Here is a 16,480-nt window from a genome sequence, read left to right on the forward strand (position 1 = left end):
TTTCTATCAGGCTAATTTCTATGAATGTTAGCACTTGATTTGTCTTAGGTGCCCAGAATGGGGCTGACTCAATCACACGCCTCCTCATTCATTCAAGCATCCTTTGATTGAGAAATTTTTTAAATGAATACTAAGAACTATCTAATTATATACCAGAACAAAACCTTTCAACTTGTGACTAAGTGCACTACCTGCCCTATTTACCTGTAAGATCTGTGCTGACTACAGATATTTTTCTAATTGCTTTGCTCCCAAGCCAAAAACAAAAAAAACAAAAAAACACCCCAAACAAACAGAACAATAACCTACCGCAGCAAGTTCCAGAGCACAAACAACATCTTTGAACTGGGGAGGTGTTGGTTAGGAATTTCTTTTTTTGCTTTTGAAAACGTTTGCACGGGGCTGGGAGAGAGGGAAAGTTGGGGGAACAAGGGAGGGGTATACAGATTCAACCAAGCTTGAACATTTGTCAATAAGGAAAGAGTATTCCTCTTTACCATGATCTTGGAAAACCCCGGGTGCGTGCTTAGGTGGGTACTAGAGCAACCGCAGTGTGGCCATTTCCCCGACTGCTTTGTACATACTTTATAGGGGCGGTCTCAGGTATGGAGCTCCAAGCACCTGCTTGCTCAGCTCCGGTAGTTAGGAAACCAGCGTATTTGAGGCCGGTGGCTCAGGTTTCACGTAACTCGGCTCAAGTGTCACTAACACTATGTGCAGTGCCGGTCATCGAGCTGTGCTTTGGGACTCGGATACTTAACTTCGGACTTTCTTCTTTCTCCCCCGCCCCCCCCCAACTAGTTTTCCTTTCCCTTCTTCCTCCCTGGGCGTGCCCACCTCCTTCCTTTGCTCCTACTCTCCACTTTCGCGTTCTCGTTTCCTTCTCCTTCCTTTCTAGTGGGCTTCCCGTCTTTCATCCATCCTCTGAGGGCCACAGGGCTCGAGGCTGCGGCTCGGAGGAGGCGCGAGTCCCGCGGGACAGGCGCGAGGGGCCGAGCGGCGAAAGCGCGGGGCGCGCGCCAGGCCGAGGGCGCGCGCGGGGCAGCCGCGTGGCCGGGCGGCCGGCCGGGAAGCGGCGCGCGCGCGCGCCCTGCGAGCCCCTGGCGCGCCCCCGGCGGCCGGGGCCGCAGCGTGCTCGCCCCCGCCGCCAGCTCGCCTCACTTATGGGTCGGAAGCGCTGCGTGGGGGAGACTGTTCCAAGATGGCGGCGGGTTGCTGCGGGGTGAAGAAGCAGAAACTGTCCAGTTCGCCCCCCTCTGGCTCGGGTGGCGGTGGTGGCGCCTCCTCCTCCTCCCACTGCAGCGGAGAGAGCCAGTGCCGAGCTGGGGAGCTGGGACTAGGAGGCGCCGGCACGCGGCTCAACGGGCTGGGAGGTCTAGCCGGAGGAGGTAGCGGCAGCGGCTGTACCCTCTCTCCCCCCCCAGGGCTGCGGCGGCGGCGGCGGGGGGATTTCCCTGTCGCCACCTCCGAGCTGCGGAGTGGGGACCCTACTTTCTACCCCGGCCGCCGCCACCTCTTCCTCGCCCTCCTTGTCGTCCGCCGCCTCGTCCTCATCGCCCGGCTCCCGGAAGATGGTGGTGTCAGCGGAGATGTGCTGCTTTTGCTTCGATGTGCTCTACTGTCACCTGTACGGATACCAGCAGCCCCGGACCCCCCCGGTTCACCAACGAGCCCTAGTGAGTACCGTGCCCTCCGCCGCTCTCTCTCTCTTGCGCTCGGGATGGGGCTCAGAGTTGAAGCAAAGTATGAGTCCGCCTCCCCGCCGGCGGCTGCCCCTGCCCCTCTCTCTGCCCGGGTCCCCGGAGCCACTCGACCTAAGTAAGGACACCCCGCGCTTTCTGCCCTCCGAGGCAGGCACCCCACACTTGGAACAGGGTGCTGCTGCAAGAGGTGGCTCACAGTTTCCCAAAGGTGCTCGCTTTCTCTTTGCCATAACTTCGAGGAGTTTTGACCCTTCCCTTCTCTCCTTCGCCACCCCGCGTCCCCACCGCCCTGGTTTTGGGGATCTGGATTACTCAAGGTGTTGACCTCTCCTCACTTTGGTTTCCATTTACCACACGTGAAAGCCCCGCCAGTATTCCCGCCCCGCGTACCTTGCACAGGGAGAGTTACTATCCCACGGCAGGGTGAAAAATAGCAACTATCCAACTTCTGTTCTGCTAGTGACGGAACTTAGCTCCGGAGCTTATGAGGTTACCCGTCTTTTCCTTCGGGTTTCCTTGTGTCCTGGGGAGGGAGGTGGTTTTTTTTAAAAACACATTTTCCCTTACTACCTATTTTTATCCGAACATACCCATTAAAATGTGTTTCTAGTGAAGCGCACCGCCAGCTCTCTCACATTTGAAGAGTGAGACCTTTTTTTTTTTTTTTTTAATTCCACCGTCTGGGTAATAGCTCATTCAAAAAGAGCTGTCCCCATAGAACCACTGTCAGTTTGTACATGAAGCGTGCATTCGCTTTTGTGTCAATTTCACTTTTTAAGAAATCTGTGTTAGGCTCGACGATTTGAGAAATAGTTAAACAATCCAACAGTAAATGTGTAGGAATTTTTATGTTTTCTTTTGGCTTGTACTTTCAGTTATTTTACCCTTCAAGTGTGTGCTTGAAATTGTTTAAAATAGCACTGTTACAGCTAAAAGCAGGTTAATTCTAATCCCCGTCCATTTGGATGTGTGGGAGATGGGGCATATGGTTTTTTTTTCCTAATGTGTAAACGGAGTGTAAACGGACTTGAGTTAAATGCTAGACAGAATGTAAAGCCCAAGGAAGGGCAGAATGACACAGAGGGCGATTGTTTTTATTATGAGTACTTTGCATCAACAACAACAAAAATGATAGAGAAAAATTTCAGTGAAACTTATACTGAAAACCATCAGCCCTTTTCCTTGCTAAGACAAGTGCCCCTTGTCCCCATATCATAAATACCTGAATTGATGTTCTTTTTAAACTGCTTTTCATTTTGTGAGATTAGGGGATTAGACTACTACTGGATAAGTATAAACACTTCTGCCTAGACTAAAAATATTAATATGTAAAGTGGAAATTGCAATAAAGTGTCCTGGAAATTGTAAATTTGTATTGTTTGTTTTCTTTGGCTTTAATGCTTTAAATGTATTTAATTTTGTATTTTTGCCACTCTTTTGTGGTCTGTGTATTTTCATTCAGACTTGGTTCATCTTTGGGCATTTATTCATAAAAAATGCATGAAAGAGCATCCAGAATGACACTTTGCCCAATAAATTAAATACCTTTATAAATTTCATAGTTTTAATTCTAGGAGCTTAAATCCTAAACCCACACCTTTACTTAGCCAATGTGTTTTTTGGTTAAGAAGTCAGATTCATTTAAAAGAGACTGCCATGTAAAAAAAAAAAAAAAATCTATGAAATATTTATTAGCTTGAGTCACTTATTTGTGACTTTTTTTGTCTTCTCTTGGATGTCTATGATGTATTAAAGCCAGTCGTGGGATGATACATAGGTTGGCTCTGCAAAGTCATGGGACTGCAAAAATTCACTCCTGTTCAGTTACATGAGTTTGGCAAAGGCTGTTTTACTATTCACGCTCCATTGCTCCAAAGCATATGAGAACACACTTTTCAGGAGGTGCTATTTTCACACATTTTAAAGTGAGTTTGGGTTAACTGAATGACTGTAACAAGAAGTTTAAAAGGAAAGTGAGCTTGACCAGTTCATACAAAAAATGCTTTTTGAAAATGTCATCTTAACAGTGGCTACTTTGCACATGTGTTTAGGTATTGCTTGTCTTCGAATACCCCATCCACTGGATTTCTTTTTCATGGAACTAAACAGACCAAATAAGGCACACTTTTGACCGCTGGGGATATGTCGAAACGATGGTGGAAGAATAATAACCATTATCATTTAGCAGGCCTTGAATGTGTCGTGTGTTCAACAAAACAACTAACTTAGAAGAGACACTGAACGTGACCAAGGGGAGAACGAAAGTTTGCTTAAGTGGAAAGAGGACTGCATCTTATCTTCATTTATCTTAAAGTCATTTTTGAGGTGTGCTGTGGAAAATTCAAGAAAATGTCTTAAAAGCAGTGTTTGATTATGGGAGTCAAATAACTTGACAGTAACCACCACACATTTTCTGTTTTACATATCACATATTTAATAGCATCATGTACTTATTAGCGGCTTTGTGCTGGGGGGCATAAGCTGTAAATAGACATATTTCTTTTTTTCCCAGACCCTGAGTTACTAGTATCATGTCATGAGCAGCAGTGTTTCAGGTCTTGTCTCTGCTTCCCCCCCCACACACACCCCAGAAGACATGCTTTCAACAAATCAGATTCTCCTGTGTCAAAACACACCGCTTTCATCCCTTCCCAGAACCTTCTCTGTCAACATGTCTGTAACTAGTGAAATCTGCCTTGTATAGGTTCAGAAGTTGTCGATTGAGCAGTTACCCTTCCATTCTGAAGGGTTATTAGAAATTTCCTCTGTCCGTTTCAGGTTCAAGGAGGGGATGCCAATATGTGGACAGGCTGTAGGGTTACAAATTCTTCTTCACTGTTGGCTTCTGTTTGTTGGAGCATCTTCCTCATTGCACAGAGGTAGCAGTAGCTACAGCTTGGGAGGACAGTGAAAACTTGTTTAATGGAGGACACATGACATTCGTGTTAAAAGTGAGGACTGCATTGCTAAATCCTCGGTCTCGGTTCTCCAGGCACATTTGCCCACAGAAATCAGGTTTGAGATGTGATTTTAAAAATGACTTGAGGTGCATTTTACTCTTCAAAACCAGAGCTCTTGGATTCATATGTGGGAACCCAGATAGCCACATTATAGGAAACCATTTGCTACAATAAAGGGATCCACTGTGCCAGGTGTGGGAGCCAGTTAGACTCCACAGCAGCCGTTCTCCACTTGGGCCGCACATTCGAACCACTGGGGAATTATTAAAAATGTGGAGACCTGGGTCACAAGCCCAGAGATTCCGATTTAATTGGTCTTGGATGGGGCCCGGACATCAGGATTATTAAAAGCTCCTCAGGTGATTTTGAACGTGCAGCTGAGGCAGAGAACCACTGGTCGTACCGTATTCGACTAGTCCTCTCGCCTGAGATTCAGATTAATTTGGTCTGGGGTGGTGCCTGGGAACCTGTATTTCATAAACACCCTGGGTCATTTCGGTAAACCACGGGTTTCGGAAAACCCTTGCAGTGTGGTCTGCACAAGACCTGACCTGGGAGCTGCTCTGGAATGGAGGCTCTCAGGTCACCCCTCAGACCGGCTGAATTTTAACAAGCTCCCCAGGTGATTCTTCCGCACATTAAAGTTTGAAGAGGAGTGGTTCTCCAACTTTAGAGTACATCATAATCTCCTGTAGTGCTTGTTAAAACACAAATTGCTGGGCCCCATTCCCAGAGTTTTGGATTCAGTCGGTCTGGGGTGGGGCCGTGAATTTGCATTTCTAACAAGCTCCCTGGTGATGCTGCCACAGTTCCCAGGACCACACGTTGAGACCCCCTGGGTTAGAGAAGTGAGGACCTCAGTAACGTAGTGCAGCAACTGTAAGGGAATGGCAATTTTCCCTGCCAGTTTCCAGTAGAGAACTTCCTGTTTCCATGTCACCAGCCTTTGTCATGTTCTCTCTAACTTAGCAAACTGGGAGATTGAATGCTGCCAAGATCCTAGTAAGAGTCCCAGGTTCTTGGGATGGTTTCAGTCTGAGGTGGGGGGAGGGGTGGCTGTTGGAAACCAGTGATATGATTTTAGGTCTTTTTTTTTTTTTTTTCCAGAAATGTTAAACACGAAGGGCACCTTTTAGGAGTTAAAAACGCATAAATATGATCTCTTAAAGTGAGTTGTATTGATTTTGATGAGTAAAGCCCCCTTCTGTTGCCGTAAAAAATGCTTTGATGATTAGCTCACTAAATAACACGTTGTGATAAGATTTTAAAAGCTTTTCCTTACACTTACGCTTGCTGGATTGGATTTTAAGAATTTCCCTCATTAACAAAGAAATATAAAAGGATCCTGCCAAGGCACTGGGATTGTTCAGTCTTATATTTTTAATGCTGTGTTGCATGTCACGTCCCATGAACTATTTGTTTTAATCTTCTTACCACCTTTGAAGTTAATGCACTACTACATTTTGTATAGACCATGGCACATAAAAGATACTTTACTGTTAACATCAATAATACAGTTTTCCATCGCAGTAAATAAAATATAATTTAAAAAAATCCACTCCTGGATATGCAGTTCTTGAGAGATTCTGATCAGGTGTTTGAACGGTTAACTCTTTCTTGTCTTGTCACAGTAGTCAAATTACTGTTTCCCAGTGTGCTTGGGAAGAATTGGGTTGTTTTAGAAAGGTGAAGCAAGCACTTTGTTTCACCAGAATAGTAACACTCCTATGACATGTTCGTTAAAAAGGTGATTTGATAATGCAGCTCAGGTCAAAGTGATATTAATACAGCATTTTAAACACATATTTCTATTATGTCTTTTTTTTTTTTTTAATGAAGACTGAGCAGAATAGCTGGAAGGTTTATCTGTCTATCACAGATGATGCTACTAGGCCACTACAGATTTCCTCATCCATGCTAGCATAATGGCCATAATGTATAGTTTTTCTTCACACACACAAAAAAACAAAACAACGACATGTATTGTCTGGAAAATTGTTGAGCATCTTTGAAGGTATTATATGGGTTGTTTTTCAACAATGTTGATTTCCATTGGAAGGCAGTCTGGTGTCCTCTCTTACTGAGAGAAAAGAAAGAAGGCACGCCCCCAGTTGTCATTTATGCTGTAAAAACAGCCAGTGACTGAAATGGGAGGATGTAGAAATATAAATTACAAAATTATTTTTATATCCATGCATAAAGGTGTATGTAGGACAAGGTATATTTAGTTAAAAAGAAAAACTCAATGCTTATTTTACCTTCTCCCCCATATGGCCAAAGGGAGTGATAATCTAGCTCATAATTTTGCTTGCTTATGAATTGTGTTTGTGCTGCATTCAGGTCGCAGCTAGTGGGTGGCAACGAAGAAGGAGTCTTTGCTGGGATCTCTCAGTCCAATGGGAAGAAAGACCACTACTGAGAAAGTGAAAAATGCTCTGTTAGCCCATATGCATGAGTAGTTTTTTTTCCCCCTCGGTATGTGTTTCTTAGAGAAATACTAGCATTCACATTGTTGTCTTTAGAAAACCGTTCACTTTTTGAAATTGTATTTGTGTTAAGACACTATAATGTATTACCGCACAGGATTATGATTTTGTGCTTCCCATTTATAGACCGTCTTACTTTTTGAGAATGTATATGTGTGAAACGCTAAAACTTGTGCAATGAGATTAGTCAAAGTTCCCTATTTCAATAGGCGTTATTCTGTTCTCTCAATGTCACACATGCTTGCCTGTTTTAAAGCAGCACAATGACCATGGCTTTTACATTTAAATTTTCTTCAATAGTCTTTTTTTTTTTCTCCCCCTGAACTTGTGTAATAATGTCTCTTTTTGATACTGTTCTGAATCAATTAAGCTAAGTGAGGACCAGCAGTAAAAGCCAGGGGCTGCCAAGAATGGACCTTCAATGTGTAAGCTGTCTTTCCACGATCAGTAATTGGGCAGTTGCTTACAGGACACTGGAGACAGTGTGGGAAGCCAGTGGTTGTGTAGGTGGGAAGAGTAGATTCCCCAACAGTAAACTTATTTAGAGTTTGAGCTACTAAGAGCAGAAACGAGCCACAAGCTTATGTAGTAGAAATAAAAGAGCCCGAAGGAAGAAGTGTAGTGTAATAGTGCAGTTGGTTGGGTGGAGCATAGTTTATGTTTGGTCCAATGATAAGTGGCATCTTTTCTATGCAGTGTGGGTGTATTTTCTGCAGTTCTTAATGTATCATACTTTCAAACTTGCTCAACCTTAAAAATGTTAGTTTTGAGGAGCTGGGTGGAAATTATATGTCACTGGGGAAAAAAACCTGTTATTTCTTTTAGCATATACATTATGCTGAGTTCCATGGTTGGAAACCAGAGAAGTCGCTCTATCCTCACAGAGCTTCCAGTCTTGTTCAAGGTATGAAACAAACATCAGAGTCGCTTGAAATGCTGACAGTGCACTATATATGTGATTGTAGATGAAGTTAAAAAATGGGAAACATCGTACGTCAGCATGGTGATGCCGTGGAAAAAAGGAGTGGTCAGGAAAAAGGCTTTTGGGAAGAGGATGACTTTTGAGCCAAGTTCTGAAATGGCAAAGGGGCAGAAATTACTGGTGAAGAGTCTGGTATGACCAGTAGATCTTGAAGTCTTCCTGGCAGTTCTTGAACTCATTGCTCACCACCACACCCCTTATCACAGCACTTGGGGATTCTCAGCAGCTGTCTTCAGCCAGCAACTTGCACGCCCAGCATTCTCCATACCACCCCCTTGCTCTGGTCTCAAAGATCAGAAAACTTCAAGGAAATTACAAGTAGCCTTTTGTCTTGGGAACCCTCTGGGAAGGCTGGATAAGAGATACTGGATCTGATTATGGTCTCTCACATGAGGAGAACAGTACTGGCAGAAGAGTCCTCCAGGACCTAAGATGACTTGGAAGGAGAAGAGTCTCACGGTAGAGGAGACCAGCTAGGCTTGAGGTTCCGAGGGTGCTAGGAAAACGGACATTGGAAAAGTAGGGGAGCCACTCCAGGGGCAGAGTTCATGAATATAGGAATGTTGCAAAATCAAGAAATGGAAGAAGTTATCAGCAGATGCAGGGACTCGCACTCCAGGGCCAGCTTTTGTGTAGGAGTAGAAAGCTTGCAGCTCACCTGTTTCTTGGCTGCCATCCTTGCCTCTTCTTTTCTTGGCTCTGTGCCTAGCTATTCTTGTGCTCAGGAAAAGTTTGTTCAACAGCTCATTTGGAATGGCTATGAAATTTGATCACAAGTGTAAGAACCTCCCCTTCCCCCTCTTCATCTATGCCCAAATGTATCTATCTAATTTGAGAGAAAGGAGAAGACACGTTGGTTTATAGAATTCCCATCAAGTATAAAGATAGCTCAGATAGCTTTTGGGCGAGGACCTGAAATTAGGGGACTGCATGTAAGTAAAGAGGCATTGTAGAAAAAAAAATTCGACCAAATTCCCGTTGCTGGGGGAAGTGAAGCGGGGAGAGGCTTTGAACCTAATTCAGAGTTTACAAGCCCGAGGAACCAGGAGGATTGTGGTGCCACTAAAAAGCAGGGAGGTGAAGGAATGGGAAGAAAAAACTAGTTGGTCAGGCGAAATCAGATTTTTTATTATGTGTTTTTCAAGTGTCGGCAGTTATCCAGCGTCATTTCTTTTTCAATTAACAGAACCACAGAGCAGCGACAGAACTATTGTGACGATTTGGTCAGTCTCCTGGATCTCTCCAGCCTCCCCTGCCCCAGTTGTGACTTTGAATGCTCAGATGGGTAGAGATCAGTGGTAGTTTTCAGCTTTGTATTGCTAGTAAAAATACCTGACAGTATGTTGGGTTTCCCTAATGTAGCTTTACATATTATACATGTTATATATCATCAATTTGTACAGCGGCCAGTGACTCTTAGATTTCCTTAGTGTGTATCTTAGCACAGCGTTCAGCAAAATACAGCCTCATGGGGAACCATCTCAAGAATTTTTAGTTTCAGATGTGGATTAAAGGAAATTTCTGAAGGACTGGAAGTACTGCCTGGTACTCGATTCTAGGTCCTGTATCCTCAGGCTTAGAAAGTAAAGGAATCAAGCTGGATCCATTTTGCAGCTTTGCTGACAAGGAAGGATAGATGTTATCAGTGGACAAGATCAGCCATGTTGCTTTGTGATCATTGTGATCTACAGTGGATGGGCAAATGTGAAAAGTTCTACTTGAGTCCAGGCCTACTAATATTAGTTTTTGTTTGTTTTTTTAAATAAGGTCTGTGATGGTCTTGATGATTCTTGCCTTTCCCCTGTTTCATTTTACAGATAATCCACACTGTGACCCAAAGCCACATGCAATGCTGGGAGAGCACAGTTGACTGTATTATGCAATATCCTGCCAGAAGATGCTGACCAGCTCTCTAGTAATGGAAAGTAGTGAGATTGACTTAACAGCCTGTGTAGCTTGCCTTGCCATTCCATATATTTTCTGTAAGCATATGACATGCAATTCTAGTAACATATCTTATGGTGAGATTTTGGATTGCTGCAAGGTCTTAACACCAAATTCTGCTTTGCTTCGGGCATTAGTGGGTCTTTGAGTCATTCTCCTAGAACGGAATCTATGGAAAAATTGGTTTTTGTGCTGTCAGCCTCCAGGTCCCACAGCACTGTGACGGCCTCAAAGAGATGCTTGTGTGCTAGTCACACCGGTGTGCTGCTTCTCTGTGACATTGTTACTGCGTGTGTAGCCTAGCGACTGTACAGGCCTAGGTGGTTTGGGGTACAAGTAAGTTATATAGCTGGGGAGACTTGGGCCTCAGTACATACCTCACTGTAGCAAGGGAAATACCTTTTGTATCCTGATTTTGAACAACAGTGAGGTAAGTGTGTAGATGATGGGTGCATTTTTTACATCCTTTGCAAATTGTTATTTGGTAAGTGGAAGATGGTGTTGGTGATTTAGTCAGTAAAGGAGAACCTCATGAAGTCTTCTGGCCTTTTTCCATGTTAGAGTATTGCCCTCAGTGCATTTTATGAAGTTTCCCATGATTAAGACAAATAAACAAACAACTTTGCACACTTCTTTGGCGCTACAAACCAACAACTTGCCGCCAGCCTGGCCACTGATTTCGTGGAATAGCTCTTTGATGTCAGGACGAGGTGCCCGGTAGTCAGTGGTTAAAATTGTTTGTTCAGTTCATGGGCCCATCTACCCCACCCTCTTGTCAATTCAGAAAACCCTCACAAGAACAAATGGGAATGATACGTTTCTATTTCTCTGACACTAATGAGGTGATGTGTGGTTTGTGGTGTGTTTTACTCCACAGACTCCTCTAATCATTGCCCTGTTTGGCAACTTGTTTTGCAGAAAGCCACTCTTTCACACTGTGAAAGCATTAGCTCTGTGGAGAAAGAGAGTCGCATAGAGCCGGAGGCAGGACTAGAGGGCGTGTGGGAGCCAGGGAGGAAGAAAAACACAACCGTAGTCAAGTGAGCTAAAGCCTGAATTCAGGGCGGAAAAAGGAGACTTGAGTGCCCAGTCTGGAGTAGAGCTGCTCCAACAGGCATATTTCACGCTATACAATCCTGGGTGTCCCTCCTTTACAACAAGCGGCTATGGCGCTCTTGTTAAAAAATATATATATATATATATATTCCTACCAGAAACAGATGCACAGCATAAAGTTTAGCTATACAAGAAGACTTGCATATGCATCCCTGAGTACTTCCAAGAGACCATGTTGAAATGAGAATGAGGCCTCTGGGCAAGTTTGGGGGCCATGGGACAAGTAGCTTAAGTATACCCCAAACAGATAAATGTAACCACTCTCTGATCATGATCCTTTCTTTGTTTCTTGACTTGTCAGTGAACATAATTGTAAATCCTCAGATACTCAGATGTGTCTTACTTTCAGGTCTGTATTGAGGTGGTAATAGATGGATGAAGTTTTGTTTATAGAGCTTGCTGACAGTCATTCTCCATAAGAGAGATTATGGAACGGATAATATTAAAGGATAGACCCCGCTGTAATTTCTGACTGCAGGATGCAGTCAATAGGAGGGCATTCTATTGATCATATCGTGTCTTCTGTAGCTTTTCTCCAGTGTGTCTCAACAGGGCCTGCTATGGTCAATCTTATTTGCAAGTTACATTCTCAGATTACTGGAGTGTCAGTCATTTTTGGTTAATCAGTTTCTCTTTAATCATACAGATGTATGATGCTTTTAGAAAATTAATTGATTGATGTATTTATTTAGTGGTAAAAAACGCATAACATGAGACCTACCCTCTTTCCATATTTTTTTTTTTTTTTTAGAGAGAGCAGGGGTGGAGGGGCAGAGGGAGAGGGAGAGAGAGAATCTGAAGCTGGCTCCACGCTCAGCACGGAGCCCAGCATGGAGCTTGATCTCACAACCCCGAGATCATGACCTGAGCTGAAATCAGGAGGCAGGCAGTTAACCGACTGAGCCACCCAAGTGCCCCTCTTTCCAAATTTTTAAGTGTACGGTACAATACTGATAACTATAAGCACCATGTTTAGCTTAGTTTTTGAAGGTGCACGATAGTGGCTCTACCAGAGCAACTAATGTTTCATAAGAATTTTGGGAATCTTTTAAAAATTAGTCTTACAAACATGTATAAGCACAGAGCTTATTTATGGGAAAGTTTAATTTAGGCTTTCAAGTATTTATTTTTCCAAACTTATTGAAAACTATGAGTAAACTAGATTAAAGGCATCTGAGTAAGAAATAACCAGTAAAAAATGTTTCAAACTAGTAGCGTGTCAGTTAGTATTTGACGTGGCATTTATCATTTACTTTATTAGTATACTTAATAATACCACCTACCTGTATTTGAAAAGAACTGGATTTTCTAGCTTTCCTTATAAGTTGTTATTCCTATTCTCTGTCTTTTAGGGCTTTCTAATGAATTTGCTAATAATAATATAAGGAGACGTCTTTGACAGGTAGGAACTTTGCCCTTGCTTACCCACTCTTAATGGTGGAAGGGCAAAGGCAGAGAGAGAACATTCGTTTTGACAGTTGAACCTGATGTTTCTGAGGAAATGTGTTTTTTAGAGAGACGGAAAATTGGAAGACACCTTGCCTAATGGGCTATTATAAGTAAGGCCTTTTAAGTCCGTGTGTGTATATGTAAACCACTGTAGTTGAGCACTTCTTGAAATTGCTTCTTATTTGCTTTAATGAAAAGCTTATACCTAAAGGTGGTTAGTGGAGTACTCACTTTGGGAGCACATATACTAAGTGTGGTAGTGGAATCTGTGAAATAATAGATATGGTCAAGACTTGAAAGTTGTTTATCTGCCTCACTGTCTATACAACCTGTGTGAGATTCGTTATCATTAGGAGAGGTACAGACATTTTTTAATATTATCACTGAGTTGTGACGTATTACTTTGGATTTCGGAGCAGTTTCTAACTTCTTCCATTTAGAGATGGCTTTACAGTTTTAGAGAAGAAAGAAGAATTCCCACTATGATTATCCCTTTGCTTGTAGACATTTTTGAGTGAGTGTTTGTTTAAGCTTCAAGATATATTTGCTAGCATTATCTTAAGATAGTGTATCTTACATCAAAACGTACCATTCTCAGCTAGAACTCCTCTTAATATTGTAAATTCTAACATTTCAGTGCAGCAAGCAATATAGCGGTTGTGGGGGAGAGGTTCTATAAAATAGGCGTAAGCCATGCTTCCTGCCCTTAAAAAGCTTGCAGTCATACTGAGAAGACAAGATTCATGAAACAGATGATGAGGTCACATGATTTAATGGCTGAATAAATGATGGAGACAATGAGGCCTGTTAGAGTTTGGACAAAGACTAATGTGGGCTGGGATTATACAGGAGGGCTCCATGCACAAAGTAGGATTCAGGCTGGGTAGACCTTTCACAGAGGGATAAAGCATTCTAGACAGGGAAACAATTTAAAGGCACAGCGGTCAGAATGAGCATTATATAGTAGTCAGTGGGTACTAATCAAAGGTATATTAAAGTCGGGGAGATCGTAGCAAGAAAGGGGACCCCGTCAGGAGACTGTTGCTATAATTCAAGGATTGGGAAATGAAGGCCTGCCAGTTGACAATTTTAAGCCATTAATGGCCTGTGAATTGCCTCTTTCTTGGTAAAATTTTCCTTTTGTCCAGCTAATTATGCCTCAGCAGCTCCTTTAATGGCATGAATGTCATGAAGCCTGGACAAGAGACTGGGAAATAACACAAGCAGGAGTCTGCTGTGTAGACAGAGTGCTTTCGTTTATCAATAGACATTCAGCATAAGTCAGTTAGATTAACACTGGTTACATCACCCTCTGCCTGAGTGCCTTCTATGTTCTGTGTTCTTTTTTTTCTTCTAAACTTCAGTGTCTCAGACATGAAGTTGAGAGAGTTGAGTACCAACAAAGATAATGTAATTTAAAAGTAAACTACCCTAATTATTACAGAGTTAAATGGCTTTAAACCACTTTTTTTCCTCCTTAAATTAATGAAGGAATTTTACTTGGATGTTATAAAAGTAATTCACATGAGGTAGGTACTGGCAGTTATAATAATTATAGGAGAATTGTGTACTAATGATTGAATGATGTTATTTATTAAATTAGCTTCAACATCGATTAGTCTAGGGGGTATGTTCCTCAGGGTTCTTAACATGCCCTACTCAAGAATGCTACACCTCTAAGACACGGACTATGTAAGCAAAATCTGTAAAGGTTTCATAGTATTATTTAGAAACAAAATTTTAAAATGGTTTCCAGGATTACAATAAAACAGCGTATTTTTTTTTTTTTTTAAAGATTTTATTTATTTATTTGACAGGGAGAGACAGCCAGAGAGAGAACACAAGCAGGGTAAGTGGGAGAGAGAGAAGCAGGCCTCCCGCCGAGCAGGGAGCCCGATATGGGGCTCGATCCCAGGACCCCGGGATCATGACCCGAGCCGAAGGCAGACGCTTAACGACTGAGCCACCCAGGCGCCCCCAGCGTATTTTTTTTTTTATTTTATGTGTTGACCAACAGTTACCCTTTGAAAAAGAAGGAGCAAATTCTTAGTCTTTTTGTTGATGATTTGTCTTTAATTATATGAAGACATATGTTCAGAACCCAAAACTTCTTTTTTAGGGATCACTGTAAAATTTCATTTCATTTCATTTCATTTCAGCAACTCTCTTCTTTTATCCCCCAGAATATGTTTCAGAATAGAAGAAAATTATTTCCTGTTAGATTGATCTCTGACAGGGTCTAGCCACATAACCATGAATGTTGTGCCAATGTACTCAGGAAGTAAAAAAACAGCCTGGCACAGTGCTCATTAGCAGTGTTCTCTGTGTAGTCAGTTTAGGTTTTTTATAAGTAAACGAGCTCTCCCTCATGTCATAGACTTGAATCATGAATAATCTGTAGTTTGAATTACCTGTTACTACAGTGAGGTAAAGAAATACCAGATGTTAAAATAGTGGTAGTGACATATGTTTGAGTCCGAGCTTTTGAAGAAGAGACGGAGTTTGGCCTGTCTCTGTGATCACGGACCCCTGCCACATAATAGGGTAGGAGGCCAAATGGAATCCAGTGGTTCTTAGGACAGACCACACAAAGGTCCATGATCACTTTCAGTATGCTTAAAATCTTTATTAGCAAAGGTGAATACTCTCATCAAGGGAAGGAGAGGTGCGTTTGTTTATACAGGGTTGAACTATTGAGATGCCAATTTCACTTCTCACAGGCTTCAAACAATAGGCTTGTTACATGGGCAGTGGCCTCCATAGTGTAGAGCACAATCAAGGAAAAAAATAAGTCAGTGGTTTTCCGTTTTGGCTATGGCAAGAGAACAAGCAAGTCCTATTTTAAAGTGAAAAAATGGGTGTGGGTCCAAAGGGTCCTGGTTCCTGTCTCCATTGGCTGCTCTCAGAACCTTTGCCGTGTTTATTTCAGTTCAGCCTAGAGAAATTCAGGTCAGTTTTTACAGAAGAGGAGCATTTTAGTCTTGAAGCTTTCTCTCATTTCCATGAAGAGTATAATTATTCACCATCCCATAATAACCATTTATTAACCCTTTACTGACTTAATGAACTTGCACCAGCCCAGCACGGCCACCGGTGCTGTCTTGTTCTCAGAATTGTTGTTATCTTTATTTAGTGTTTTTGACTCTTTATCTCTCCCACTCCAAAATTGAAGTATAAATCTAGGAAGATCCTTCTCTTCCCCTTCCTCAACATAATTTGTCTTTGGAGCTTTGTCATTTTTGAGAGCAGCAGTCTTAAATATCTGCAGACTTTGTAGCAACTGCATTAAATAGTTTCTACCACTTAAATTTTAGCAGCGTTTACCACTTTGCATTATCTAGAAAGTTTACTGGTTCTGCTAGTCTTCCAATTTGGGTTGGAGGGTGTGGAGCGATGAGGACAGAGGTTGTAAATTTATGACTTCGAAATTTTTTCAAACAGCGGATTTGAATATCTAAAGGAGTGTGTTTAACTGGACTGATTTTGAATTCAGGGCAGTGTTAGATCTCAAAGATTTCTGGAAGTTTTTCTAGGGAGGTTTTGAAGCAGAGAATGAGAGATGTTCCATTGTGTTCCTTCCTGTGCCTTACCTGGAAGTAGATATCTTTGTGTCTGTATGTATAACTGACACTGTAAGATCTTTATGGATTTACTTGATATTGTTTGCTATTTGGAGACTCACCTGGCTATATGTAGCTATACACAGGAGGGACGTGTGTTTATGATTCTCAACGAGGTATGGCATAGGCTTTAATCACCTGCTTATCTTTTCCTCTATGATTCCATTCATATAGAATCTTGGAATACTTGGAAGGCTGTTTGGTACTATTTATTTTCTGC

General features: G+C 42.4%; 1 protein-coding gene across 1 annotated transcript in view; it reads left to right on the forward strand.

Moving 5' to 3' along the window:
- Positions 1–1,181: 1,181 nt before the first annotated feature.
- The window catches only part of AMMECR1 (AMMECR nuclear protein 1), a 114,565-nt gene continuing 99,266 nt past the window's right edge, over positions 1,182–16,480 (forward strand). The window contains 3 exon segments of the mRNA XM_032392818.1: positions 1,182–1,414; positions 1,416–1,652; positions 1,654–1,676. Of these exon segments, the coding sequence (XP_032248709.1) occupies positions 1,202–1,414; positions 1,416–1,652; positions 1,654–1,676 (473 nt within the window). The 5' untranslated portion in view covers positions 1,182–1,201.

The sequence above is a fragment of the Phoca vitulina genome, unplaced genomic scaffold (assembly GCF_004348235.1).
Source record: "Phoca vitulina isolate PV1807 unplaced genomic scaffold, GSC_HSeal_1.0 scaffold69, whole genome shotgun sequence".
Classification (NCBI taxonomy): domain Eukaryota; kingdom Metazoa; phylum Chordata; class Mammalia; order Carnivora; family Phocidae; genus Phoca; species Phoca vitulina.